At 43.0% G+C, this 27,754-nt stretch overlaps 1 protein-coding gene across 1 annotated transcript in view; it reads right to left on the reverse strand.

Annotated features, from left to right (window-relative positions):
- Positions 1-18,640, reverse strand: part of LOC147904769 (pentatricopeptide repeat-containing protein At3g09040, mitochondrial-like) — a 38,538-nt gene extending 19,898 nt beyond the window's left edge. The window contains exon 1 of the mRNA XM_087388333.1: positions 15,700-18,640. Coding sequence (XP_087244459.1) covers positions 15,700-18,541 — 2,842 coding nt within the window. The 5' untranslated portion in view covers positions 18,542-18,640. The remainder of the gene's footprint in view (positions 1-15,699) is intronic.
- Positions 18,641-27,754: the final 9,114 nt, after the last annotated feature.

Below are 27,754 nucleotides of genomic sequence, written 5' to 3' on the forward strand. Positions count from 1 at the left end.
ATTTTTTGGCATGGCTTCGATTGGATGCTTTGGAGTTCTCTTTGGTATGGATGATCTAATCTACTCTAAACTAGATCTAGACCAACTGTCAAGTGATGAAAAAAGTAGTAAATAATTCCTTTTCTTTGTTCATTTTAGGTGATGGGTCAGATGCATCGATCTAGAGGATGATGTGCATGAAAGAAGTGGATTTTTTGGTGAGGATCAAAAGTGAGTAATACTTGTGCGTAAATGTGTGCATGATGTGACGAGTGCATAGAGCACAAAAAATCGAGCGATTTTTCTTTTTGGAGCGCCCTCAAATTCTTCCTAGATCAAGAGATATGACTTGATCTAGGTGGAGGGGCAGAAAGGGTGCAAAGTGCTCAATGATGATGTGGCAAGGTGAGTCACATGCAGTGATGATGTGGCAGCTATGCTTAGCAAGAGGTGTACGTGTGAAGCCCTGTGCTGAGGTGGGAGGTGGGTTCACATGCAGTGTGAAAAGTGTGCTTGCATAGGGGTCAGAGTGCCTGGCAAGGGAAAGTGCCATATGCAAATGATGATGTGGCATTGCTAATTGGGCACTAATGAAGTGCACTTCAACGACCTAACCCAAGGTCAAGTTGACCCAACCAGGGTCAAATTGACTAGCTAGGATCAAAGTGAACTAACTTGGCTTACAGGTCAACCCTGATGATGTGGTAAAGATAAGATGATGTGGTAGTACTGATGTGAGCTTCGTGATGTGGTAAGATGATGTGGCACTATGACATGGCAGAGAAGATAGGGGTACCACGTGGCATAAATCTATGGTGCCACATGTTATGCAGGAGTGTTTGCCACATGTGTGGATAGAAATTAGGAGATGGAATCTTTTGACTTTGTCAAAATATTTGGAGAATAGAACACTCTCTCTGCAAAAACCAGTAGAACCTTTCTCTCTCACAAAAATCTCTCTCACTCGAAACTATCATAAACTCTCAAGCAATGATCAGAAATTTCTCAAGAATGGATGGAAATTTTCACTCAAATGACGAAAATTTTCTTTCAAAGAATGGATGAAGATCTCTCATTGGAAGTGGGCTCTCACGGAGAACACTCAAGAGAACTCTCACTCTCATGCACGTGGATCGCAATGCCTCAACAAAAGGCAAGGGAGCTCTGATACCATGATAGAATATGAAGAGGGGAGAGGAGACGAGTGGAGATGAGGAGAGAGGGTACAACTAGAGAGCACACCACAAATGACTAACTGTACACTAGATTTAGTTAAAAATGTAGAATATATATAAGCCCATTTAGGGTTAGGGTTAGGGCATCTAACCCTTTCCTTTATAGCACTCTATATGAGTTAGTGCTATTCACATATGATATTGAGCTGATCCCTCAATAGGGTGGAGGATGGGAGATTGCAAGGTTAGAGAATGCTATCGCATTGAGGGAGCATGGACCCAAGGAGAACAAGCACATGAAAACTAAAGTGAATTGAACACTGAACCCCAAAGAGTGGGAGCTTCATTCCATTGAGAGATATTTATACATGTTGGTTGCTAAACAATTCGTAGGTACGAGTCCCTCCACTTTTTGGGGGGACCTCTTGGGTCTCTACACAAAGTGGGGGAACCTCATGAATCCCTTCACAAAGTGGGGGGACCTCATGAGTCCCTCCACAAAGTGGGGAGACCTCAAAAAGTGTAGGCTTTTGCTATTTCTCTCTCTAGTTTTAGCAAATGCTCCTCAACATCAAGATCTTCAGCAAATCCCAGCCACAAATGGAATTCTTTCAACACATGAAAAGAACCAAACCCAAGAGATTGAAAGAAGAGCAACTACAAATCTACATGCATCGTCAAAGATAGATAAATCAGTAGAGGCATGCATCATTGAAGGAAACACAATCCAACCATCCACCTTATAAAATGAAGAGATTGCATGTTTGCCAAAATCCAGATATGAACTCAAGAGTCAACTCCCTATACTATTCCATCTTGCCAACATGTCTATCGACTCAAGTACAAGAACAGAAAAGCTTCAACAAATTTCAAATGCCAACATGATAGAAGTTTCTTCAAGAAACATGTTCTCAATGATGATTTTGGTCTTTGAAAGAAAGAAGGATAAAAACAAATAAAGGAGTGGCATTCGGTAAAACTCCATTTGGGGACCGAACCATGAATAATAACATGGTTTCTCAACCATGGCATCAATGAATAAAATTTTTAGATATGATTCTTCCGAATCCTGCAACCTTGTAAGTTTGCACCTAGACACATAGGTTAGGTCCATAGGCACATGCACAAGTTTTTACACTTTAAACATGATAGATGTACAAATAAAGTGCCATTGAAAAGGAAAGCCACGATGGTACATGTAAATCACTCAATCTCAAAATCACAGCACAATCCTTAGGAGTCCTTAGGTGAGTAGGTGTTCATATTGAATATCTTCTTTAGGCAGCACAAGATACCCAACAAGCTCCAAGCATGCACTCTCATAGTATTTAGGTGACCATTGGAAGTTAATATAAGCACCACATATGATATTAATGCAAATCAGGGCAAAAGCAGTTATACTCAACTCAAGTTATTGACATTGTCAATACCAAAAATTTGCCCATGGGCTCTAAAGCCATACATGCAAGTGCTAAACCTCATCATCAAACACCTCTTCCTTTACTCTATTAAGCATTCCTCTCAAAAAATAATGAATCAAATTCCAAGATCCAAGAATACATACATTCCATACAAAAAGAACGCATCAAGCAAAAGAGTATGTTTTCGTGAGCCAAATTTGATGCTAGACAACGTAATCAAACACAAGGCTTTTCAACATGTGCATCTACATATCATGTACAAGACAAAGATGAGAAAGTCCAAGCATTATTAAAGTTAAAATTAGGCCCACAACAAGAGAAGAGAACTTTGCACACACTCAACAACAAGGCAAGGACTATTTCGATGACACAATCACATCAACAACTCCATGGAAGGAACAAAGTTCAAAAATCTTCCCACTCAAAGCATTGATACCTAAGGATGGGTAATCAAATCGGTATGGGGAAATGTTCACTTTGTGGCAACAAGGGACATAAGTATAGTATAGAGCAATGAAGATGAGATCATTGTGTGTGTAGAGTAGCGGCAAAGTTGCGCTTGTAATATCTTGAGCCTATAAATGGTGACTTCATGCTTGGCATGTGCCCTATTTTTGATATAGACTCATTCTTTGCAAGCTCTGCACACTACCATTGAGGTATCCATACTTCTTTTAGCATATTGCATGGTCTATCAATATTTTCAATTGTTGTTGGGACAAGGGAACTCTCCACTTTCTTGATACACATTTTGGGAATCCATGCCAACCTTAATCTTTTATCCAAGTGTTGATGTCTATTGGGTACAAAATGGTGCACATCTTTATTTTGTATCCAGATAGATTTTTTCCTTGGTTTTTTGGGTTGCATATGATTGTAGAAATACTCATTGTTGCTGAAGGACTAGTGTCTTTTATATTGATGGTTCCATGTTGACATTTTTTTGGGCAGCCATTTGATTGAGTGATTTTCTTTGGAGTCCTCTTTGATCTTTATTGTCGAACAAAACTTGTCTAGAAAGTCTTCGTGTCGTCTTGATATTGTTAACTCCTCCTTTTGAATTTAGACAATTGGTGTCGATATGCGAGAGGGGCTGATGTCAATTGCCAGAATTTGTTTGAGTTGAGTGAGCTCCTCTTTCAAGTCTTGGATCTCATTGTTTTGCTTTGCACAGCATAAAGCAAGTTTGTTCTTTTGATCCTATCACTCTTGTAGTTGTTGCTTGAGCTGTGTCAACTGTTGTTGCCAAGTATTTTAAAATTCATGCATGAGTTGAACATGCTCTTGGAAAATAATCTTGAGGTGTTGCAAACCTTGTGGTGGACTTATTCTCTCTTGTTCTCCCTCTCTTGAATGTGTCAAGAATAGGTCTTCAAGAGTTTTGATAAGAGAGTGGATCCAATTGTTGTACCTTTGTAGTTGTCTTTGGGGGATCCTCTGCTGGTGCATGGCCAACATGTAATTCTTCTTCCATGGTGGGCACCCATATTTGAGATTTATCAACATAGATGATGCTTTGTACATAGAGGATGCTTTGAGATTTGTCATCATAGAGGATGCTTTGTGCTTCCTTTTCATGCTGAAGTGTTACACTTGAAGAACCCTTCTAACCGAGATGTTCTTGAATGCCACACTTTGGGTTTGCATTACCCAAGAGACATGTGTTACAACCTTTTGGTGTAATGCTTCCTTTGTGCAATCTTCTTTTGTGAGGGTTGGTTCTCAGACATCAATTGATTGCACATTCACAATGCCTTTCTTAGCTCCTTTATTCTTGTTTTTCTTTTTGCTTGTTGGTTGACTTGCCATTGTGCACATGTTAGTCACAAGAGTTTCTCTTGAAACCATTGCCAAATTACCCTCATGATTGTCTAGTGTGTTTGATGATTCTATAGCCTTTGCACTATGTGCATTAGTGGAGTTAGAGGACACTTCACCTGTGTCATTATTTGATTTGGAAATGTGTCTTTTAATATTGCTTCAATCCTTCTCAATCGATTCTTCAATCATCATTACATCATCATATACCTCTATTATAGTTTTATAGTTATAATGATCCTATTTCTATTTAATTTCTTCATGCAAGCCATTAATAAAGCTTTTGAATAATTGGTGCTCTGTTAGTGATAGATTTCTCTCTCTATGATAGTATTTTTTAGCTTGTAGAAATAATTTGTCACACAGTATCCCGATTCTTTTGAACTACTTTTGGCAATGCTGATTTCTAAATCCCTTTTTTGATCTTTAATGTTTGCCAAAGCTTGCGGATGAAACACTCTGATGGAGATCCACCATTGCTCCATGAGTGACTGCAAATTGTTGTATAAAATATTATTGTAGCATGGACCATGAGCTTTGTATTTCCACATCCATTTTGCAGTATCAATCAAATGGTTCTCCTATGACAGCTAGTGGGAATATTTTCAATTGATCTTCCTCCTACCTTGAGATATCTCCTAACCATTTGCACTCAAACAAAGTAATGAATTCTTTGGGATTACCTCTACCTGAGAACATAGGTAGATATACAAATGGATCTTGTTGTGTGTCAAGTTCTTGTGGAATTGACTCCAACTAGTCCATTGTATTGTTGGTACACATGTCTATGTATTTGGGGTAGCCTTCTTGAATCTGATCCCATATGGGTTCCATTGCGAGCTTTTACACTTGTCGGAGAGTAATGAAGTATAAGGATTGTAATTCAATAGTCTTTGACCTTTGTGCCTGGACCCGTTAGAGAATAGATGAGATAATAGCTTGTTGCTTTTATGTAGAGTGGATTGCAAAAATTCTTGAAGTATCAATTGAATGGTCAATTGATTTGCACAAGGTGATTGGACTTGAACATGTCATGATTTCATTAGTTCTTGAGGTTGAAATTCTTCAATTGACGATGTTGTTAAAACAATTCCAATTTGTCGATGAAGTGTTTTCCTTCAAGTAATACTTCAAAAAAATTGCCCAATAATCTTAAAAATTAGTGTAGAAATGTTGCCTTTGAATGGATAAACTAGCGGGTGATGGTTGCAGACAGTTCTAATGCATTTTGTTGGAGTTAGAGTGGTGATTTTACCCTGAAATTGAGCCTAAATTGGGGGAAATGAATGGCCTTCTAAATGATGTCCAAAACTAGGGTAAATGTATTGGAAAAAGATTGCATAATAGGCTCTTTCAATGTGTGAAAGGTGGGCTTTGATAGGGTCCAATTTGGGCTTCAAACAACCAAGAAAAAGGGCCTTAAATTAAGAAGAAAAATGATCTATTTTTGAATAAAGGGCTCCTTTTTTTTTTGAGAGCCTTAACCTAACTTAATGTATTATGGTTAGTTTGACTAACCTAAGATTTAGTTTTTATCCTAACTCTCTCTCTTCTCTCGGTATTCTATCTCTACTCTCGATGACGTGTGCAAAAGGGGGATGGAGGGAGGTAGAAAGATGGTGGGTGGAGGGAGATAAGGTGTAGAGGAAGGTAGAGAGATGGTGGGAGGAAGGGATATGGTGGGAGAAAGTGGGATGGAGGACGATATAGAGATGGTGAGGTAGAGGGAGATGGGGTGTAGAGAGAGGTAGAGAGATAGCGGGATGGAGGGAGATAGGGTGTAGACGGAGGTAGAAGATAGTGGGAGAAAGGGAGATGGGGTGTAGAGAGAGGTAGAGAGATGGTGGGGTGGAGGGAGATGGGGTGTAGAGAGAGGTAGAGAGATATTGGGGTGGAGGGAGATGGGGTGTAGAGGGACATAGAGAGATAGTAGGAGGAAGGGTGATAGTGGGAGAAAGGGGGATGGAGGACGGTAAAGAGATGGTAGGGTGGAGGGAGATGGGGTGAGAGATATGGTGGGGTGGAGAGAGATGGGGTGTAGAGGGAGGTAGAGAGATGGTGGGAGGAAGGGGGATGGTGTGTAGAGAGATGGTGGGAGGAAGGGGGATGGTGTGTAGAGAGAGGTAGAGAGATAGAGGGTTGGAGGGAGATGGGGTGTAGAGAGAGATAGAGAGATGGTGGGGTGGAGGGAGATGGGGTGTAGAGGGAGGTAGAGAGATGGTAGGACGAAGGGGGATAGTGGGAGAAAGCGGGATGGAGGGAGGTAGAGAGATGGTGGGGTGGAGGGAGATGGGGTATAGAGGAAAGTCAAGAGTGGGAGAAAGGGGGATGATGTGTAGAGAGAGATTATGGGGTGGATGTAGAGATGGTGGGAGGAAGGGGGATGGTGTGTAGAGAGAGATAGAGAGATAGTGGGGTGTAGGGAGATGGGGTGTAGAGAGATGGTGGAGTAGAGGGAGATGGGGTGTGGAGGGAGGTAGAGAGATGATGGGAGGAAGGGGGATGGTGGGGGAAAGGGGAATGGAGGATGGTAGAGAGATGGTGGGGTGGAGGGAGATGGGGTTTAGAGAAAGATAGAGAGATGGTGGGGTGGAGGGAGATGGGGTGTAGAGGGAGGTAGAGAGATAGTGGGAGGAAGGGGATAGGGGTAGAGAGAGGTAGAGAGATAGTGGGATGGAGGGAGATGGGGTGTAGAGAGAGGTAGAGAGGTGGTGGGGTGGAGGGAGAGAGATGTGGGAGGAAGGGAGATGGTGTAGAGAGAGATTAGAGAGATAAGGGGGTGCTGGGAGATGGGGTGTAGAGAGAGATAGAGAGATGGTGGGGTGGAGGGAGATGGGGTTTAGAGGGAGGTAGAGAGATGGTGCGAGGAAGGGGGATGGTGGGAGAAAGGGGGATGGAGGGAGGTAGAGAGATGGTAGGGTGGAGGGAGATGGGGTGTAGAGGGAGGTAGAGAGATGATGGGAGGAAGGGGCATGGTGGGAGAAAGGGGGATAGAGGATGGAAAAAGTGGTGGTGGATGGAAGGAGGAGGATGAAAAATGGAGGTAGGCAAAAAATATGGAGGCTTGACGAAATTTGGAGATGGAGAGATGGAAGTGGCTTGGAAAAGTGAGGGGAAAGAAGTGAAGGGGGGGGGGGGTAATGATAGCGGAAGTGAGAGAGGGAGAGAGAGAGAGGAGTGCACACGATATAGCTACCTGTACACTAAGTGTATTAGCAATGAACATGAAGATATACATGTGAACCCCTTAGGGTTGGGGTTAGGGTTTGCCCCTATGCCCTATGTGGATAGTGCAATTTACACTATCTTTAACACCCCCTCTTAAATTGCACTGGATTTCATTTGGTGCGTATGATAGCATCCAAAACTGAAAAGAAATCAGAGTAGTATGTGCATATATGAGCACAGTGACTACATAGTGGAAGCATGTACAGTGAGTACAACTTATGATCCTCTACATAATGTGGATTTCCCCCTCCTAAGTTATGGGTCATCCTTCGCCTTTGGGAATACAACCCAGAAGATAGGCCAAAAGGAAGAGGAAGGAAATATGGAGAAAGTCAAGTCCACCTGGATCAAAGATTAGTCGATCAAAAGATGACTGCGTGAATGTCTGCATGTATGGCTATGTACTGAACATGTCAAAGATGAACATATCATGAGTCATTGGGGACTATGCAGCTTCTCTGAAGAAGAGGCATCCGGATGTGAGGCTAGTCGATGTAGCTATGGAGAAACAATACGGGAGGTTGTGACATATGAGGTTGTCACCAACCCAAAAGAAATGACAGCAATGTGTGAGGTATGCTGCAATAGAAGTATAATCTCTATTGAATGATGCAGGGTCGAAGACGACCACATAGTCGATGTGAATAGAGTGATCCAGGGATGAAAATCTGGGGTTGGATGTGTAGGTATGATACGCTACTCTACTGATGAAGAGGCCCATACAAATGACAAGGTATAGGAACCTATCCAACTTGTATGCTCAACTGTCATGAGTTGGAGGTCATCTGATGTGTGCATGGCGAAACATCCATCGGCATGGGATGTAGCATCTGTCATAGTCTCGTCGAGAAGGAGCTGACAGTCTAAAGGCCTAGAAGCCTGAAATACAACTGAAAAATCATAAGATGTCCCTGAAGTATATAAGGTACCAAATGCTGATGAAGGGATCGATCTGTAGTCGTGGATCCAACCACTAATTTGCATCATGTAAGGACTATATACTACAGCCATAAGTGCATGCTCAAACACTAAGTCTCCCCAGGTTGTGCTATGGCTGAACCTGATGATGTCTACTGCACTGGGGCAGGACCGCACTGATGCATAAGTATCCTCGTGCTGAGGAATGATGTGTTGATGGAAAGTGGTGGTGATAACTGGATCCAAGGATGCAATGCGGCATGATTGAGCTGATGCTGGAATGTCCTGAAGACTAATCTGTTGATTTGAACTGATAAAGGAAATTGAGCCCAAGGTATGCTCTATGTCAAAGGTGAAAGCATCAGTGATGGATGCTGGAATGGAATCACTTGAAGTGCTGAATGTGCTGGGGCATATATCTCTGCATGTGGCAAAAAGATGTGAGTGCCTCATGCTGAGGACTTACCTACTAAATAACTGCATGATCATAGTGAACTCTTGCTGAGTATCTGCATCTGTGGCAAAGGATGGAGTCGGATCCATGCATGAGGGTGATGGTTGTACATCACTGAAATCAGACTGAGCTGATGTAGATGGGACTGCCTCGTACTGAGGACTTACTATCAAATATGCCTCATGATGAGGGCTTATTGCTGCTGAATGTGCCTCATGTTGAGGGCTTACCAAGAAGTGTGCCTCATGCTGAGGGCTTACAGAAGAATGTGCATGATCAGAAACTGCGGGCTAATCCATGCTAACATCTGAAGCATCTGCAACTGCATTTGATCTGTCAAGGTCAATGAGGCTTGAGTCTGCATCATAGACTAGTACATACCGTGTGGCAATAAATGGTCGAAGAAGGTTCTCTTTCCACTCACGGATTTTGTCCGGAGTCATGATTGGTGTATCATCAACTGTGTGATGAGAATAACTCCATGCTGGAGGTGGTCTGGTGCTCTATGTAAGAGGCTTACCCATGTACCGGCGAGAGTGTCTACCCATGAGAACACTGTGTGAGAGCTACCACTAGGGGGCTTATGCTAAACTGTCAAAAACCAAGTCATGTGAGAACTAATGTGTGCCAAGGATCAAGCCTGTAGTAGAATGATGACAACTACGTGCCAGGCGTAGCCAAGAGGCTATAAAAGGCTAATGTATGTGTGTAAAAACCAATGCCAAAAATAGTCAACAATGCGTGATTTTATGTGGGTGGCATGTGTGTGTGCAAGAAGAATGCAACAATCCTGAATCCAAGGAGAAAGATCAATGCCAAGTGTCACACTGAGGTTCTAAAGTGTCAAATGCCAAGAATACTGAACTGGTGTCAGATGTGTGAATGTGAATACCGATGATAGAACTGCATGGACTAACGCCGGTGGAAACTAATCGAGTAATGTGGCAATTGCAGCGTTGAAATGTTGAGGCTTAGAGGCTCTCTCAAAGCATAGAGGCTCTCTCAAAGTGAGAGCTATAGATACTGCCTTCTGTCTCTCAAAATCAGCTCTCAAGTATCACAGGGGAAAGAAGACTTTCTCTCTAATCTTGAAAGTAAACCAAAAAGAGAAGGTTGAACCTTAGTCTTTGAGAAATTGAAATGAACCTCTCAAGCATAAACGGAATTCTTCTCAAGAGGAAAATGAACTTATCTCACTCTCCATAGCTCGAAATGACGAGCTTTCTGATGCAAATCGGAGAAGGAAATGAGCTCTACAAGATGAGCTTGAGAAGCGATGAAGGTGCCTTACAGAGAGGGCTTGTGCCTTGCGTGCCTTCATGAAGCAAGGGCTTGACTCTCTCTCAATGGAAGATGCTTGACGCAAGGAGGGCTTGACACTCACGAAGGGAGTGGCGGCTCTGATACGATGATAGTGGAAGTGAGAGAGGGAGAGAGAGAGGAGTGCACACAATTTAGCTACTTGTACACTAAGTGTATTAACAATGAACATGAAGATATACATGTGAACCCCTTAGGGTTAGGGTTTACCCCTATGCCCTATGTGGATAGTGCAATTTACACTATCTTTAACAGGTAATTGATTTTATAGGATGTGGGGGTTCAAGGGTATTTTTTGGTGATTAGTGTATTAATGTGCTTATGTAAGTAAACATTGTTTCCTTTGCCTTGAGGGATGTGTCTTGAACAATTTCTCAAAGGGGTTTCTTTTTCACACATGCAAACACATGCTCCGCTTTTGCTTCAGGTGCTAACCTCCCCGGTAGTGGTGCCAATGTGATCACTGGCTCTCCCATGTCCAAGTTCCAAGGGTGTTGGTCACCTACAGTCGTGTCATTGCTCGTTGTAGCATAGGTGCTCACAAGTGTAGCATAGGTCCTCAAGTCATAATCCAATGAGAGGTGTAGGTTGAAGCATGAAAAGCAACTCTCATACTCACGTATGTGAGAAAGAGAACTGTATCACAACGATGGATGGAAGCTCTTGCCTCCATGGGAGTTCAAGGGTTTAGAAAGGGGTTGCAGGGTTCAGAAGGGGGATAAGGTTGAGAGAACTAACTAGGAGTTCCAAGGTCTAGAGAGGGTTGCAGGGTTCAGGAGGAGTCCAAGGTTGAGGAGTGGAGAGCTAGTCTCCTTTGTGACTTCAAGGATAAAGTGTTGAGAATGAGGATTAAGGGGGAAAGGAGTAGGTGAAGGGAGGAGGAGGAGGTGGGAGGAGGAGGAGGGACGAGGAGGAGGAGGAGGGACGAGGAGAGGGGAGGAGGAGGGAAGAAGAGGAGAGGAAGGGGCAAGGGTGGGAGATTGCAAGATTAGAGCATGCTATCATATTGAGGGAGCATGGGCCCAAGGACAACAAGCACATGAATATTAAAGTGAATTGAACACTGAACATGGGAGCATCATTCCATTGAGAGATATTTATACATGTTGGTCTCTACACATCGTAGGTACCTCCAAGGTGGAACCTCTTTTATAGGAGACCTTTTGGACAAGAGTCCCTCTACTTTTGGGGGGAACCTCTTGGGTCTCTACACAAAGTGGGGGAACCTCATAAGTCCCACCACAAAGTGGGGGGACCTTTCGGGTCTCTGCACAAAGTAGGGGAATCTCATGAGTCCCTCCACAAAGTTGGGGGACCTCAAATTGTAGGCTTTAAGTCTTTCTCTCTCTAGATCCTAATTTTGCAAGTATGGTTGGATCCTTTTTTGAGAGGATTTTGGTTATCCTCATCTTTCAAGATTCCTCATACCATCTTTCAAGCTCAAGATATTACAAGTGCAACTTTGCTGCTACTCTACACACACAATGATCTCATCTTTGTTGGTCTAAACTATACTTATGTACCTATGTTGCCGCAGAGTGAACAATGCATGTATCCAATTATGGATGTCACTTTGGCTATCACCTTTTGTGGTTTTGAGTTCAAGTGATGCATGACTGGTGGCTATGGTGGAAGAAGTGTCATCAATTCCTGGGTATAGTGGGCTTGATTTCCCGAGTTCCCAAATTTACTTTCATAGCCATATCCCTATTCTAGATTGTGATCCTATCTATACCCCAATCATGGAGTACTGACGTCTCTCGAATCCATAGTCTCTCCAAGAATACCTGGTATGCGGTCGATCCTTGGGGAAGATGTAATATAGTGAATTGTACAGTGAACTTGACTCCCACAATTTTTGTTGCTGGCACATTGTCAACAATTCCCAGTGGCTTTATCTTCATGTGGTCGTCTAAGCATATGCTGAATGTGGCATTCCTCATTTCATAGAGATCTTTTGGTGCAAGAATGTTGACACCTTCCCCACTTTCGACTATTGCAGGGTCCTAGCGAAAGGCTTTATGCTCTAGGGGGATGGTTACATTTTTTATGTCATCCCTAGTACCAAATTTCACTGATATATCCTTATTTTTCTCTTTAGGTGGTGGGAAACATTGTGCTGATTCTATCCAACCCTTGAAACTTTCTTGCATTGTAGAAAATTTTCTCAATAAGGTTCCAATTGGCATCATGACCGGACAACTGATTAAGTTGGCTAAGGCAATGCCATCCAATTAGGGACAAGTTTCATGTAGATCCAACATTCTTGGGTTGGTGGTGGCTTCCATCACTGTGTCAATACTATGTGGTGTTGATTCCCTGCCCTCTGTTGTTGCTCTTTTGTCTACCTCGAATTTGTCCTGTTCATGTCTCGCCCATTCCTTCAAGGCTTGATATTGAGCTTTCTCCACTTCGGCATTGGGGTAAGACTTCCTTTACTTCTTGAAGAGCACTGGGGGCAAATGTACTTGGTGTTGCCACGCTTTGCTTCGAGATTGGCAATTTTGTGTGGTTTTTGGGCTCTTTGCTTTTTGGGAAAAAATTAGTTTTTTTATGCTACTTTCTTTTGCTTCCTTCTTATCACCAGTACAGGCTAGGATACAACACTTGGTGTAGCCACATGGTGACTTTCAATGCCAATAATTCTAGGAGGTACATCTAGCTTTGCTTCATTGGGATGTTGATTCTTTGCTTTGAGTGGGAAATCGATACATGCATGCCCAACCCCACAATCTCTACACATAGGTTGAGGCTTCCTTTGTGTCGGCACTCAGCAATCCAAGGGTTTTCTCCACATCCAAAACACTTGTTGATGTGTGGTCTTACTTGATTGGCATACAACAGAATAAGTCCTTTGACAGCATCCATGTAGTAAATGGGGTAGTTTGTTTTATATTCATATAGTACATGGGGTATTTGTTTCATATTCATATTGAAATAGAATACCCCATGTAGTACATGGAACATTCTATTTCAAATTCATATTACGGTTCTAGTTCTTCAGGTTGGAGTTGTTGCATTGGGACTGCTAGAGCAAGATTGGCGACTCGAGGACACTATGGAGTATTGGGATTTCTGTGTCCTGAGCTGTGGCACTTGTGCATTGGGTGCGAGTGATGGCTAATATATACTAGGATTGGTGCCTATTAGTACTTTTGGGGTCGGGGTTGTGCAACCCTCATATTATAGAAGCATGTATTTACATCATAGCCTGTAGCAGTGCAAATGGCACACCATAACCTTGGGGGTTGGGCCACTTCTAGTGGGCTGGGTGTGTTCCTCAAGATTGGGCACTCATTGGCTGTGTGGTTGGCCATACAGTGTGGGCACCATACATTCCTTCTTGGGTACTATGGTGGTTGAGAGACGTGCAACTTTTACTCTATGGCTTGGATCATTTCTTCCTTCATCCTTAAGGCCGTGGCTTCTGCTTGGTCCTTAGTGGTATGATCATTTACGGAAGTGCTTACCTTCTTGGAAGATTTCTTATCATGATGACTTGATTTATAGTCATCACTATCACTGTCAGAGTCGATCATGCCATCCACGATGTCAATTGCAGCTTCTTGAGCGTTGCTGAAATGCGCATAGCTCTACTGACTTTTTTAATATCTTTGCAAATGGACTTTTCAGTCCAAAGATGAATCATGCAATGAGGTACTTGTCATCAGGCCAGGAAACACACTTGGCTATCAATCTCTTCATTCTTTCCAAGTATATCTGACTTTCTCTGTTTTGTACATTTCAAATTTCCCAATTGGAGGGCGTGGTCATCTCGTAGCCTTTTGGTTTGGAACCTCCTTCTGACTTGCTCGGATAGCAGTTCGCTTGTGGCTCATTCTCTCCAAGAGGTCTAGGTAACATTCCAAGGCCTCATCGATTAAGGCCATGGGAAACTAGGTGGCTTTATTTTCATTTGATTAGTCGCCTCTAGCACAACATGTTGCGTCGAAGAGTTGAAGGAATCTTATAGGATCCCCTCGTCCATTGTACTTTGGCATTTTCAACTTAACAAAGTGTCTTTCTTCTATTGTTGTTGCGTTGTTGATTCAAGAAATCTTTGAGATGCAAATCGTCATTTAGTACATCATGACTTTGGTTCTCCATGTTGCTTGTTGAGGAGCAAAAGTTGAATTTTTGGAGGCATCGAGGGTAGACGAAAGTTCTCAAAAATAGGCAAGTTTGAGACTTCTTCTTGATCTCAAGTGCATACACAATGCTTAATTGTGGCTTTTAAGTGAGTGTCTCTCCTCCATTCTATTAATATTGGCAAATTAAGAGCCTATGAATGTGTCAGACAAAGTCTTAATTGATGGTAAGATGAAATTATGCCTATTACTGTATGATCTAATGATAGTACTAGCAAGCTAATGAAATGGGACACTTTAGGACTGATGACATGCTGCGAAAATCTCAGTGTTGGCATCTGAACCCCTATAGGCACCAAGGGACTGGGCCTTGTAAATCTCTCTCCAAATTTTTCCTCACTTAGTTTTTGTGCTACATACACACACCTTTTGAAATTACACACACACACACACACACACACACACACACATATATAGAGAGAGAGACATACATAAATACATACATATATATATATATATATATACACAGAGAGAGAGAGAGAGAGAGAGAGAGAGAGAGAGAGATGAATCCAAGAACATGCCCAACTCATCCTCTGAAGACAACACATAGAGCAGCCTCAATCTCAGGACAGTCACAAGATTAAAACATAAACTCCATCATGCGTAGCAGGGACTAGCTACTATGACATCCCCACAGACATCATCCACAATTTCAACTGCGATTGCAAAAGTTTATTTATTAGAAAACCTTCACTCTTTCCGTTGCTCTTCTCATGCGCATCACCTACAATCACCACCATCAACGTTTCCTTTGTTGAAGAGATGAAAGCAGTTGCATCTCTAACAAAAGTTTGCTGCTCTATCTTTGAGATAATTGCATTGGCCCACAACAGTCTTTGCAAACCCAGAGATTGTTTACGATGCACATCGGCCCCCTTTGGGCATACTTTGTTCCTATGCTACTTCTTCCAGTTGCATTTCCTCATGCTCATTCTCGTCCTGCATATGAGCATCTGCATAAATGTTAGACATCAAAACATAAGCAGCGGCATCCTTTTCATCTAATTGTACTGCATGTTCGAAGGCCTGTCTTCCAAGACCTAGATTACCCCACTTGCGACAAGCACCCAACACAATATGCCACACCACAAGATTAGGATGGAATGGCATATTCTTCACCATCGCTACCACCTCATCTAATTGGCCTGCACGGCCAAAAAGATCAACTATGCAAGTGTGATGCTCAACAGTTGGAATCATGCCATAGTCTTTGCTCATGGCCTCGAAGCACTTCTGACCCTTATCCACTAGACCTGTATGACAGCATACAGTAAGAATACTAACGAATGTAACCCCACTTGGCTTTATGCCTTCCCCTCTCATTTTCTCAAGCATAGGAAAAACAATTTCACTCTCTCCTAGTTGGGCATATCCTGCGAGCAATACATTCCACGAGACCTCATCTCGAACAGGAAGCTTGTCAAATACTTCCTGGGCTTTTGCAAGCGAGCCACATTTGGCATACATATCAACCAAGGTGTTGCCAACAAAAAGATCTCTTTCCAACTCCTTTCTGACAATCTCAGCATGTATTTCCTGACCCTTTTCTATGGCTCCTATGCTGCCACAAGCTTTCAAGCCGCAAACAAACGTGAGAGCATTTGGAAAAACACCTTCCTGTTGCATCAGTTGTACGCAAATCAGTGCTTCTTCATCAAGCCCATATTCAGCATATCCTGAGATAAGTGCATTCCATGAGACTACATCTTGAACCGGAAGCCTGTCAAACACTTCCACTGCTTTAACAAGTGAGCCGCATTTGGCATACATATCGACTAAGATGTTGCCAACAAAAAGCTCTCTTTCCAACCCCTTTCTGGCCACCTCAGCTTGAATTTCTTGGCCCTTATCTATGGCTCCTATGCTTCCACAAGCTTTCAAGCTGCAAACGAAAGTGAAAGCATTTGGAAAGAGACCTTCCAGTTGCATCTGTTCAAAATAGTTCAGTGCTTCCTCCCCAAGCCCACGTTCAGTATACCCTGCAATTAGTGCATTCCACGAGACCTCATCTCGAACTTGAAGCCTGTCAAACACTTCCCGTGCTTTTGCAAGTGACCCACATTTGGCATACATGTCAACTAAGGTATTGCCAACGAAATTATCTATTTCCAACCCCTTAGCAGCAATCTCAGCGTGTATTTCTCGGCCCCTGTCTATGTCTCCTATGCTGCTACAAGCCTTCAAGCTGGAAACAAACGTGAGAGCATCAGGAGAAAGACCCTCCAGTTGCAGCTGTTTGAAACAGTTCAATGCTTCCTCACCAAGCCCCTGTTCAGCGTATCCTGCCATTAGTGCATTCCATGAGACTACATCTCGAACTGAGAGATTGTAAAACACATCCTGTGCATTTTTAAGCCAGCCACATTTGGCATACATATCAACCAATGTGTTCCCAACAAAAGGATGTTTTTCCAACCCCTTTCTAGCAATCTCAGAGTGTATTTCTCGGCCTTTGTCTATGGCTCCTAAGCTACCACAAGATTTCAAGCTGCAAACAAATGTGAGAGCATCTGGAAAGAGACCCTCCAGTTGCATCTGTTCAAAACAGTCCAGTGCATCCTCACCAGACCCATGTTCAGCGTATCCTGCCATTAATGCAGTCCAAGAGATTACATCTCGAATTGAAAGCTCGTCGAATGCTTCTTTTGCTTTTGCCAGGGAGCCACATTTGGCATACATATCCACCAAGGTGTTTCCAACAAAAAGATCTCTTTCCAATCCCATTCTAGCTATCTCAGCATGTATTTCTTGGCCTTTGTCAATGGCTCCTATGCTCCCACAAGCTTTCAAGGTACAAACAAGCGTGAGAACATTTGGAGAGACCCCCTCTAGTTGCATCTGTTCATAACAGCTCAATGCCTCCTCACCAAACCCATGTTCAGTATATCCTGTAATTAGTGCAGTCCACGAGATTACACCTCGGACTGGAAGCTCGTCGAATGCTGCCTTCGCTTTTGCAAGGGAGCCACATTTGGCGTACATATCCACCAAGGCATTGCCAACAAAAAGATCTCTTTGCAACCCTTTTTGGGCAATCTCAGCATGTATTTCTCGGCCTCTGTTTATGTCTCCTATGCTGCCACAAGCTTTCAGGCTGCAAACAAACGTGAGGGCATTTGGAGAGACACCCTCCAGTTGCATCTCTTCTAAACACTTTAGAGCTTCCTCCCCAAGTCCGTGTTTGGTATATCCTGCAATTAGTGCAGTCCACGAGACTACATCTCGAACAAGAATCTTGTGAAACGATTCCCTTGCAAAAACAAGGGAGCCACATTTGGCATACATATCAACCAAGGTATTGCCAACAAAAAGATCTCTTTCCCACCCCGTTCTGGCTATTTCAAGATGTATTTCCAGACCCTTGTCTATGGCTCCTATGGTGCTACAAGCCTTCAAGCTGCAAACAAACGTAGGAACACTTGGAGGGACACCCTCCAATTGCATCTCTTTGAAACAATGCAGCGCTTCTTCACCAAGCTCATTTTTGGCGTATGCTGCAATTATTGCAGTCCATGCAACTACATCTCGCACTGGAAGCTTGTCAAACGCTGCCCTTGCTTGTGCAAGGGAGCCACATTTGGCATACATATCGACCAAAGTGTTGCCAACAAAAGGATCTCTTTCTAATCCCTTCCTGGCAATCTCAGCATGAACTTCTTGGCCTCTTTCTGCATCTTTCATCCTGGCACAAGCCTTCAGTAATGCCACAAATGTGTGCTTGCTAGGATCCACACAATCCTCTTGCATTTTTGGGTACAAGTTGAGGGCATGATGTGATTCCCCACATTCAATATGACCAACGATAAGAGAAGTCCAAGAACAAGCATTCCGATCAACCAACCTGTCAAAAACCCGCTGGGCATCGCACGTGCTTCCAACTTCCACCAACATTGGGACAAGATAGTTACCAAGAGATTTATGAGCTTCTAGCCCACTTTTGCACATGTAGGCATGCAAGCGCTTGGCATGGCCTACGTTTTTGCTTTTCCTGCAGTTGTTTAGGAGGGATATAAAGTTCTCAAGCGAAGGCAGCTGGGGAACCCGCTCCAAATAAGTGAGTGCCTCCTCTAAGCTAAGCATCTCCCAGCCACAGTTCGATTGCAATTCTTGTGCTTCAGATGGATTCACAAGTACTCCAAAGCTAAAGATGCCCTTGCCACAGGCTTCCAAGAGACCACGGTCTTGTGGATGTCCCCGCTAGCGGATTCCTTTCTCTGAAGCATGTAACCTGAATTGTCGCAGCATGCTCCTCTTGAGACATTGGGTTTGTCTGTTAAAAGACCCACATTAGGATAGCTGATCTACGGCACGTCTTGTGCAAACCATTTTGTCCGGAGTTACGGACACATACCTTGCTCTTTCGGTTGTCCCAGAAGTGGGAGAGATCCGTAAAGGAATCCCGCCAGGGACTAGAGCTATCTGCGAACCATGGAAACAAATTGGACAGAATGGGTCGATAAGTGTCATGTGCCTGGAAGTATCTGACGGCGAAGATTGTGAAGTAATTCGAGAAGAGCCAGCGGAATCCCTGGCTCGGCCAGGGAGCCTCAGGGGAAACCATGAGAGTGTGTGTGGAAATGGGCAGCCAATGTTCGCAGAGCGGTGGGGCAAAATGAAAAGGCCTTGTTATTAATTTCATTAGGCTTTTTAGAGAACTTTATGGGGGATTGGTGCTTTGGGGGATGGCCTCAGCCCCACTTTTAAGGGTGGGTCACACCATTCTCCCAGACTTGGAGGAAGAAAATGGAGAGGAGGATCGCTCTCGGGAGAGATGGTTAAGATGATTGGCCAGGAATCTGCAATTGGCAGACGTTCAACCCCCAACCAATGCATTTCCCACCCTTTTCTTTTCTTTCGCCAAGGAGTTCGGCGGCCTATTGCAGCCAAACATGCAGCCAAACACTACTTTTCCTTCACATACGGGCTCGTCTCAGCTATTGGTCTAAGCAGGTCTAGGAACCTGTGCTCTATTTTTTCTCCATGTCCAGGTGCATGGTGTGATCCCTGCCTATTCTAGTCGAGGACGCACTACTCTGTATGATCAGTGATCAGAGCATAGAATCAGAGGAGAACCACTGGCGCACTACAAATGCAAGGGAGCACTTCTCTAGATGGTTCCATCTGATTGGCCTTGCAAATGCTCAAACGAATCCCCAAGGCCTCCATGGATCGCAACCCAAACCACCATCTACACATGACACTTATAGCCCCATGCGTGAACTAGGGAGGTGGCGAAACCAGCATTTAGGTGCTCGCACCTGCAGAGTGTGGGAATAGGCCTTAAGAGGCCTTTCCTATGAACCACCCATTTGGTAAATATGCCAACCTTCCCGGCCAAGAGTGGCCAAGCCTAGCATAAGTATAGGATTGGCTATTAGTCAAGCCTCAAAATGCATAGGTGGAGAGGGAAAACTCCCATCTCCAATAGGGTTGCAATATGCCACTTCTGAGCATCATGATTTTTGCATTTGTGGGTGGGAACAAGTCAATCTTAGGCATAAAGCAACAAAAACGCTACCTTATACTTGCGTGGGAGCACTCTCTAAATAAATGAGATGGACAGGTTGTCATGGGTGTCTTTACACACACACCGCCCGCACGAACCTACATAAAAAATACAACAGGCCACTAGCCTAGGCATATAGCTTATAAGACTTCTACCTAGAGTGAGGCTACTTATAGAGATATAGAAAAGTGCTCAATTGTTGTATACATGACCATGTATGGATTATAATAAAAGGTTCCCCAATTATCCGTTTTATTAGTGGATTAAAAAAATATTACTTAGGTTCAGAACCTATCAAATCTTTTCTTTTGTCATTTACATATTCAATCTATGAACTTTGAGCTCAGTATCTATCAATGTGTAAAAGAGACAGAGAGCCCTGTCCAACTCTTCCAATCTCAAAGGGGCATTCAATACCTCAGGATGTGATCTGTCACCAACCTAGACATATAGCGAGGTAGAGCAAGGCTACTTTGTAGAGATGGATATGATACAAGGGATGGGGAGTGTTGTAATTCATTGATTTGGCACTGTGAGCTACTCACAAATGTTAGGGGCCTCCCAAATCCCTCACTTTCTATAAGATACAGTTTATATGAAATATGTATATCATACCACATTTACATGTCTATCTAGTCATACTATGAATCCTAAAGTATCTATGTATACTTGTTTAAATATTGTATATATGTCCACTTTATAGTCATACTATGAATACTAAAGTATGTTTACATATCCACGATCTAGTTGTACTATGAATACTAGATTCGTATGGGGTTCTCCCTAGTGTGTAGATTTTGAGAGTGCCAATGACCTAGGAAGAAATTAAACATTTGAAGAACAAGGAAATAGCACAAAGTGTCTGATGTGAGTCACACCTTGTAGAGACCTACAAAGCATCCTCACATGTGTATATAGCACAAGGTAAGAAAGTGTCTGATGTTAGTCACACCTTGTAGAGACCTACAAAGCATCCTCACATGTGTTTTCAGCTGCCTTGCTATCAAATTCCTTGCTCCTTTTTGGCAGTATACTTAACCAAGTCAAAATCCACACCCTCGGCATTGGCTACAAAAGTGTCGCTAGCACATAAAGTATTTCTTAACACATTGTGGTGACCTTCAAAAGTTGTATATGCATATGCACCTTTCTCATCTACAATAGCTTGTGTATTTGGCTATGGTACCAATGTGTGAAAACCCCAAGATTTCACATGAGCTTTGTTTACACATCTATTCCAATGCCCATGCATGCATGCATCACAAAAGCATGACAAGTGTTTGGTTGCAAGTCCTACTAGATCCTATGGATTGTGACCACAAAAAATATGTAAATAACGTGAATTAAGGGTAGCTTCGCAGTTCCACTAATTCTTCCTATTCACATCTCCAACCTTTATCTCCCAAAATACATGAGCATGTTCCCTTTGTTTGGATGTGTTAGAAACTACATACACTGCACACTTTATAGTAGTCCCATCTCGCTTTAGTTGTTTGTGTGTCAATCCTCTTTTTACAATGGCATCTGCCATCATGCTCTCCTTGCCATGCCCACTTGCAAAGAAGTTCCACTTTATCTCCATGCCTGTCATTCCACCATACCTAGCAGCAAAATAGAAGATCCCACAAGCCTTGAATTGTGAAGGTGCCCCATCAAACCCAACCCAATGCCATTTTACTACAACTTCCTACTTTCAACTACTTCTTGTGTAACATGAACAATGCTGCACAAACAAGGTCATGATGTCAGCCATCCAATATGAAGTAATAACATTTCCTACCTTGCGGTAGTAAGTTGTATGCATTAAAATTGTAGCTTGCACTAAATGCAAATGCATAGTCTAGATCTTGTTCTATTCTTTGAAAGCATACTTTTCTACAAATCTTGCAACCAAGACAAGCACATCATCAAGGAATTTAAGAATACACTCCTTGAATTGAATCCCCTTCCATCATGCTATGTAGTTGTGTGATGAAGTACTTCATCTGTTCTTCAAAAATACCACAAACTCCTAGCACGACATCTCCTTATTCAATAGATCTTCTGCCTTCTTCTAGTTTCCATGCTGGTCCCCAACATATACATATTCAAATACTTTCATGGTAATGGTCTTCCCTTGCTCTTTTGTCTCTAGGGGGTAGCAGGTTAACTTCTTTTGCCACAATCCTTGTATTGACCCATCAAAAACTTCCTTGCTATGTAGTCTCCGGTGGTGACTCCACGTGCTGAGGGGATTTTGGAAGAATGCCGAGGGAATTCTTCACCTCCTACTACTTCTTGTGGGAGAAATGCAAGGCCATGCGGTCCAAGGGTGTCACTTCAATGGCTTCCAGAGTTGTAGCAATGTGAATCCTTAAGAGAAGAAAGGGGAGAAGGAGAAGGGGAGGGGAGATGGAAGAGGGAGAGAAGAGAGAGAGAAGGGAGGGTAATGCATATAGCAAGAAGGGGGAAGGGGGTGAGAGGCATTCACAAATGAAATAATATCAGAAACATAAACAACACCTCTTGGAAAGAAGGAAATCTTCTATTTCTCAAACTTGCATCCACACAACTGAAGACCAAAAGTCAAAATTTCTAGTTTTTATACATAGTACCTTTTTAAAGGGAGGGCCAATAGCCCTACTCCTTGTCACCACTCTCCCTGTTTCTCATATTACAAGCACTTGGCCATACCAAGGTGGAATTCCATTCCTATTCTAGCCTTTCCTCCACTATTTCTCTTGGGGTTGAACATGCCCCCCTTCTTGAAGTTGATCCATCATTGGATCAAGTGGTACAAAGAAGTCCGGTTGTAAGCATACACTACACAAGGGAGTGGCGATCAAAAAGCCATTGGGATATTTAGCAAAAAGGAAATTGGGGCTCCCAAACATGTGTGTAATGCATGTCCTCGAATGTTTGCATGTGATGTGCATGAAGATTGTAGACTCGGAGGTACATGTGGATGACCTACTTGAAACGGGGCCCTTCATCCATGTTGAAAATGATCTGGTGGTGAATGTTAAGATTTATTTCTTCAAGAGTTGGGTGCTTCTCCAAAACATCCCGTAACAAATTTATCAAGAGGTGGAAGAAGTGGATTGAGGCGACCACTGCTAGATCAGGGACTTCTTCAAACTTGTTGATAGTGCTTCATTTGCATGATAAGGCTGTAAGCAGTGCCAACATGAGGAAAGTTGAAGCGGGGAAAATTGTAAATGACGTTGGGCTTGCAAGACCTAAATCTTGGAGAGCTAAGCCGGTGTAGATGGCATTGGAGGAGGCTCGTTGGAGGTCGTGCTTCTTCAAAACTCTCCAGGCGGTGGGCTGGACTTTGATGACTGCATCAGTAGTAGGCATTGTGTGGGGTTGGGCTCTTGGTAGCCGCATCCATCTTCAAGCTTATGGGTGGCCTCTTACTTCTGGAATGTCCTTTTAATGAATGCCGAGAGCACTTGGACCTCCATGATATCTATGGCCTTGAGATTGAAACTCTATTGCTTGCCCTTCCACAGGCTAAGATTTGTCATGTCCTCAAAAGGTCGGCATTTGTAGAGGACTCGGTACCATTGAGGATCATTTGTAGGTATATCTTCTATTTGATCCTTGCCATATGTTGGAAAGTGGTACTACTTTGTGGAAGGCTGTTGGTGGGGGAGATCCTCTGGAGGCACAAAAGTGGGACACAACATATGATGGACTTGGTTGGGAGTGAGGTCATTGAGAGGGTCTTGTACCATCTCTATAAATGCATCTGTCGAACCCAAGTGTGTGGTGGTGGATGGCTGTGAAGAGGAGGGATGTGTAGATAAGGTGGAAGTCATGGGGCTAGGGAAGTTAAGTATTTAGAGGGAAAGCAGTAGGGCAATTGATATTATATTATGGGTTGGGAAGTTGGGAAGTGTTGGGTGGGCTATGGAGTTAAAGATTGCTGTGGCCATATTTATGTCTTCCTCGGACAATGTACGATGATAAGCAACATGCTCTATTTCAAAATGGCTAAAGCCTTCATCGACCATGCGCTGCATGGCTTCTAGGACTTTATTATAGAGCTGGATAATACCAGCGGGAGAGTATTTCACCACTTTGTGGGCCAAAAGATAGTTGTAATTTTTTTGTCTTCCTCCTGACCATGATTTGGCTTAGACAATTCCAAAATGTCTAGGTTCCGAGAAAAAGGGAGGACTCAAGGAGACACCTACACCAACTATGAAAATTAAGGATTATGGGGTGCAAAAGAAGGTGTTAAATATCATATTCCTCTTTGAATTTAAGGTCACCGCTGAAAAAGGCCATAGCTAAGATGGGGGGGTGCATGGAAAAAGTGGCGGTAGATGACGTCAAAATGGTATGTGGGGGGAAGGGGATTTGTGAGATCAAGATGATATTGGGGATAGAGGCAATCAAGGGCATGAGTGCTAAGGTCCATGGGTGCTTCCAAGATCTGGCCATACTCAACTGCCCTCTGACTGTCCATCTCAATTTCTTCAATAGGTTGCGTTCTTGCTAGTTCTAGTTGATGGTATAGTTGATTGTACTATTCTAGCTGCTCCCAATTTAGGAGGAATGGATGGAAAGGCCATTAAGGGCATTGAGCTAGTCATGGCCTAAGGGAGAAGTATTGGTGGTGGTTCACGGAATGCTGAATATAAAGAGGGGATATAGGGATGACTTTCCTATGCTTGGCTGGATGGGATGTAGAAGCTTGAATAGATTCTTCGAGATGGGGCTAAGCATGGGTTTCTTCAATAATCTCTTCTTGGGTTACATTCCCAGGGAGGAGCACAAAGATAAGAAGAGCAGACGATGGCGTAGAGGGGGGAAGATGGATTGATAGCAGTGGTAGAAGGAGTGATGGAAGGGCTACACAAGTTATGGGCCTAAGTTTGTGGCTCAACTCCATGGGGCCAAAGGAATTGTAGATTGCAAAGAGATCACTCATGGACTCATTAGAGCTTTTTTATTTACCAGTATGGGAAGTTCCATGCAACCTTTAGTGGGAAAGATCTTTCCATTCACTGCGGTACCATGACCAGAGTGGGTTCAAGGTTAACCTTAAACGCCAGGAGCTGGATGCACATCTTGTAGGATATGAGGTCATGGCTTGCACCAGGGTTGATGAAGGCTTCCGCTGAGCAACTATTTTCCCTACACAATTGAAAGTCCACTTGTACCCGAGCCAAGGAAACAGTGAGATCATCCATGGGGTTTAACCCCTCCACGGATGATTTGCAAAATGGTTATTAGTCCTAAGTTTTTGGCCTTGGCTTGTCAATCCCTTGCTTCCTCTATCACTTGTCGCTTCATACGAGTGATTTCCTTCTTTAGTTCTTTTTCCCAAAGGATGGCCTACAGTGTTTGGAGGGTCAAGGGACCATAATAGCATTTTGTTTTGCTGCCTTTGATGTAACCATCCATTTCAATGCCATCAAGGGTTGCAATTATGCATGACCCTTGTGGTGTGATTTCAACAACCCGATATGGACCCATACCTTGATATTTCAATGACGCTTCATGTTCCTTATGCTATATAGTAACACAAGGTCTCCTTCTTTTAGGTCCTTGTTCTTGAGGTTGCGGTCAAACCATTTTTTATGGCATAGTTTTTCAGCCTTTATGAAATTTGCTGCTCTCAACCTCATTTCAAGCTTGATTAGCCTTTCTGGAATCACCTCTTTAGATAATCTATCCCTAATTGCAACTCTGAGTCTTGGGAATTTGAATTCCATGGGCATTACTATTTTAACCCCAAATGCTAGGCTAAAGGGCATGCAATTGGTGGCGATCTTTTATGCCATTTGGTAGGCCCAAAGTGCCATGGTGAGTTTATGCTCCTAGTCATTACGATTGGCCTCTACTGTGCATGTCATTGTGTGGCACAAGGTCATCTTTGAGCTCTCAACTTGGACGTTTTCTCTTGGCTAATAGGGTGTGGACTTCCTATGAATGATGAGGAACTTGCTCATTATAATGCTCACAATTTCTAGTGGAAGGCCAAAGCGTGATATTATGTTTTTGTACAGGAACTTAGAAAAAGTCCTTGCATGCTCTTTCCTGGTAGCCTTGGCTTCTTCCCACTTTGTAAAGTAATCTATGACCATGATAATATATTAGGCATGAGTCCCTTTAGCTTGCAAGCTGATGGGTCCTAGAAAATAGATACCCCACTTTTCAAAGGGTTTATCTGTAAGCACTTCTGTCAGGGCTATATAGTCTTGGTTGTGGGGGATGGAGGCTTGTTGGCAAGGGTCACATCGTTGAACATATTCTGTCACATTCACAAAGAGAGTTGGCCACCATAATCCTGCTTGCAATACCTTGTAGGATGTAAGCTCCCCAGCAAAATGACAACTTGCGATGAGGGCCACTTCATCCAGGACCTCCAAAAATTCATCCTCACAGACATAGCGGTGCATTATACCATCCTTGCTCATGTGATGGAGCTAGCTAGCTATCAGCTGATATGGAGCCGCATCCTTGATAAGTTTCCTAGCCCTATCCTTATTGAGGTCCTTGTCTTGATGGAAACCCATTAGCTAGAAAGTGTCTGATCTTCAGGGCCCATTTTGGAATTAGATCCACAAGGAATAGCAGGGCATTCAAAAGATCGTCCTCCACTCTTGTTGTTGCCAGTTCTCCATTGGGAATGCGGGACATGTGATCAACCATAAAGTGTGTATGTCCCTTCCTTATAGCGGGACGATGAAATCAAATTCTAAAAGGATGAGCACGCACCCTATTGTGAACCTAGAGGTATCAATGTTGACATGAAATATCAAGTCCTAGTTAGGTGCTCACAAAATTGAGGCTAAAGCCAAGACAAGGTTGAGGGTTTCATAGGAGGTATGGCATTCCTTTGTCGAGCCTTTGTCCAATAGAAAACAACCAATAGTTTGTATAAAGGGTGGGCAATGTCGACGTAGTTGTAGATGAATCTACTATAGTAGCTTGTGTTCCCAGTAAACCTTTGTACACCCTTTACATTGGTGGGGGGTGGTAGCACCAGGATAAGTTTGATTTTATTATAATCCATGGAGAGCCCATTTTTGGACACCATGTCTCAGGATAAATCCTGTCTTTAACCTAGAATTGGCATTTCAAACTTACAAGTAGAAGGATTATAGCATCTATACCCTTTCTGTTGCAGAGAATATCCAATAAAGATGCACTTTTCAGCTTTTGGATCCAACTTGGATCTCAACTCATCTGGCACATGAACATAGGCAATGCAACCAAAAACTTTCAAATGAGAAATATCTGGTTTCCTACCAGTATACCTCTCCTCTAGCGTCATGCCATGTATTGCTCCAATGGGAGTCCTATTCATTATGTAGACTGCTATAGCAACTGCTTGAGCCCAATAAAAATCTGGCAGGTCTTTTTCGTTGAGCATGGCATGAGATACCTCTCCAATATGCCTGTTTTTCCTTTCTGCAAGTCCATTTTGCTGTGGGGTATGACTCCGTGAATATTGTTGCTTTATGCCATGCTCCTGTAGGAACCTTGCAAACTCATTTGAGAGGTACTCTCCCCCTTCATCTGACCTTAGGCATTTTATTTGTAAACCTATTTCTTTTTCAACCATAGCTTTAAAAGCTTTGAAATGCCCAAGCACTTCACTTTTCTTTTTCATAAAATACACCCAAACTTTTCTGCTGTAGTCATTAATAAAAGTAACAAAATAATGACAACCTCCAATAGATGCAGCTTTAGTAGTCCACACATCAGAGTGGATTAATTCCAATGGCCTCTTACTTTCTTGAATAGGTCTAGGAAATGGTGTCCTTGCCTATTTTCCACATTAACAG

This window comes from Dipteris shenzhenensis, chromosome 2, assembly GCF_047967505.1.
Source record: "Dipteris shenzhenensis isolate YYH24624 ecotype China chromosome 2, Dip_SZ_1.0, whole genome shotgun sequence".
NCBI lineage: Eukaryota > Viridiplantae > Streptophyta > Polypodiopsida > Gleicheniales > Dipteridaceae > Dipteris > Dipteris shenzhenensis.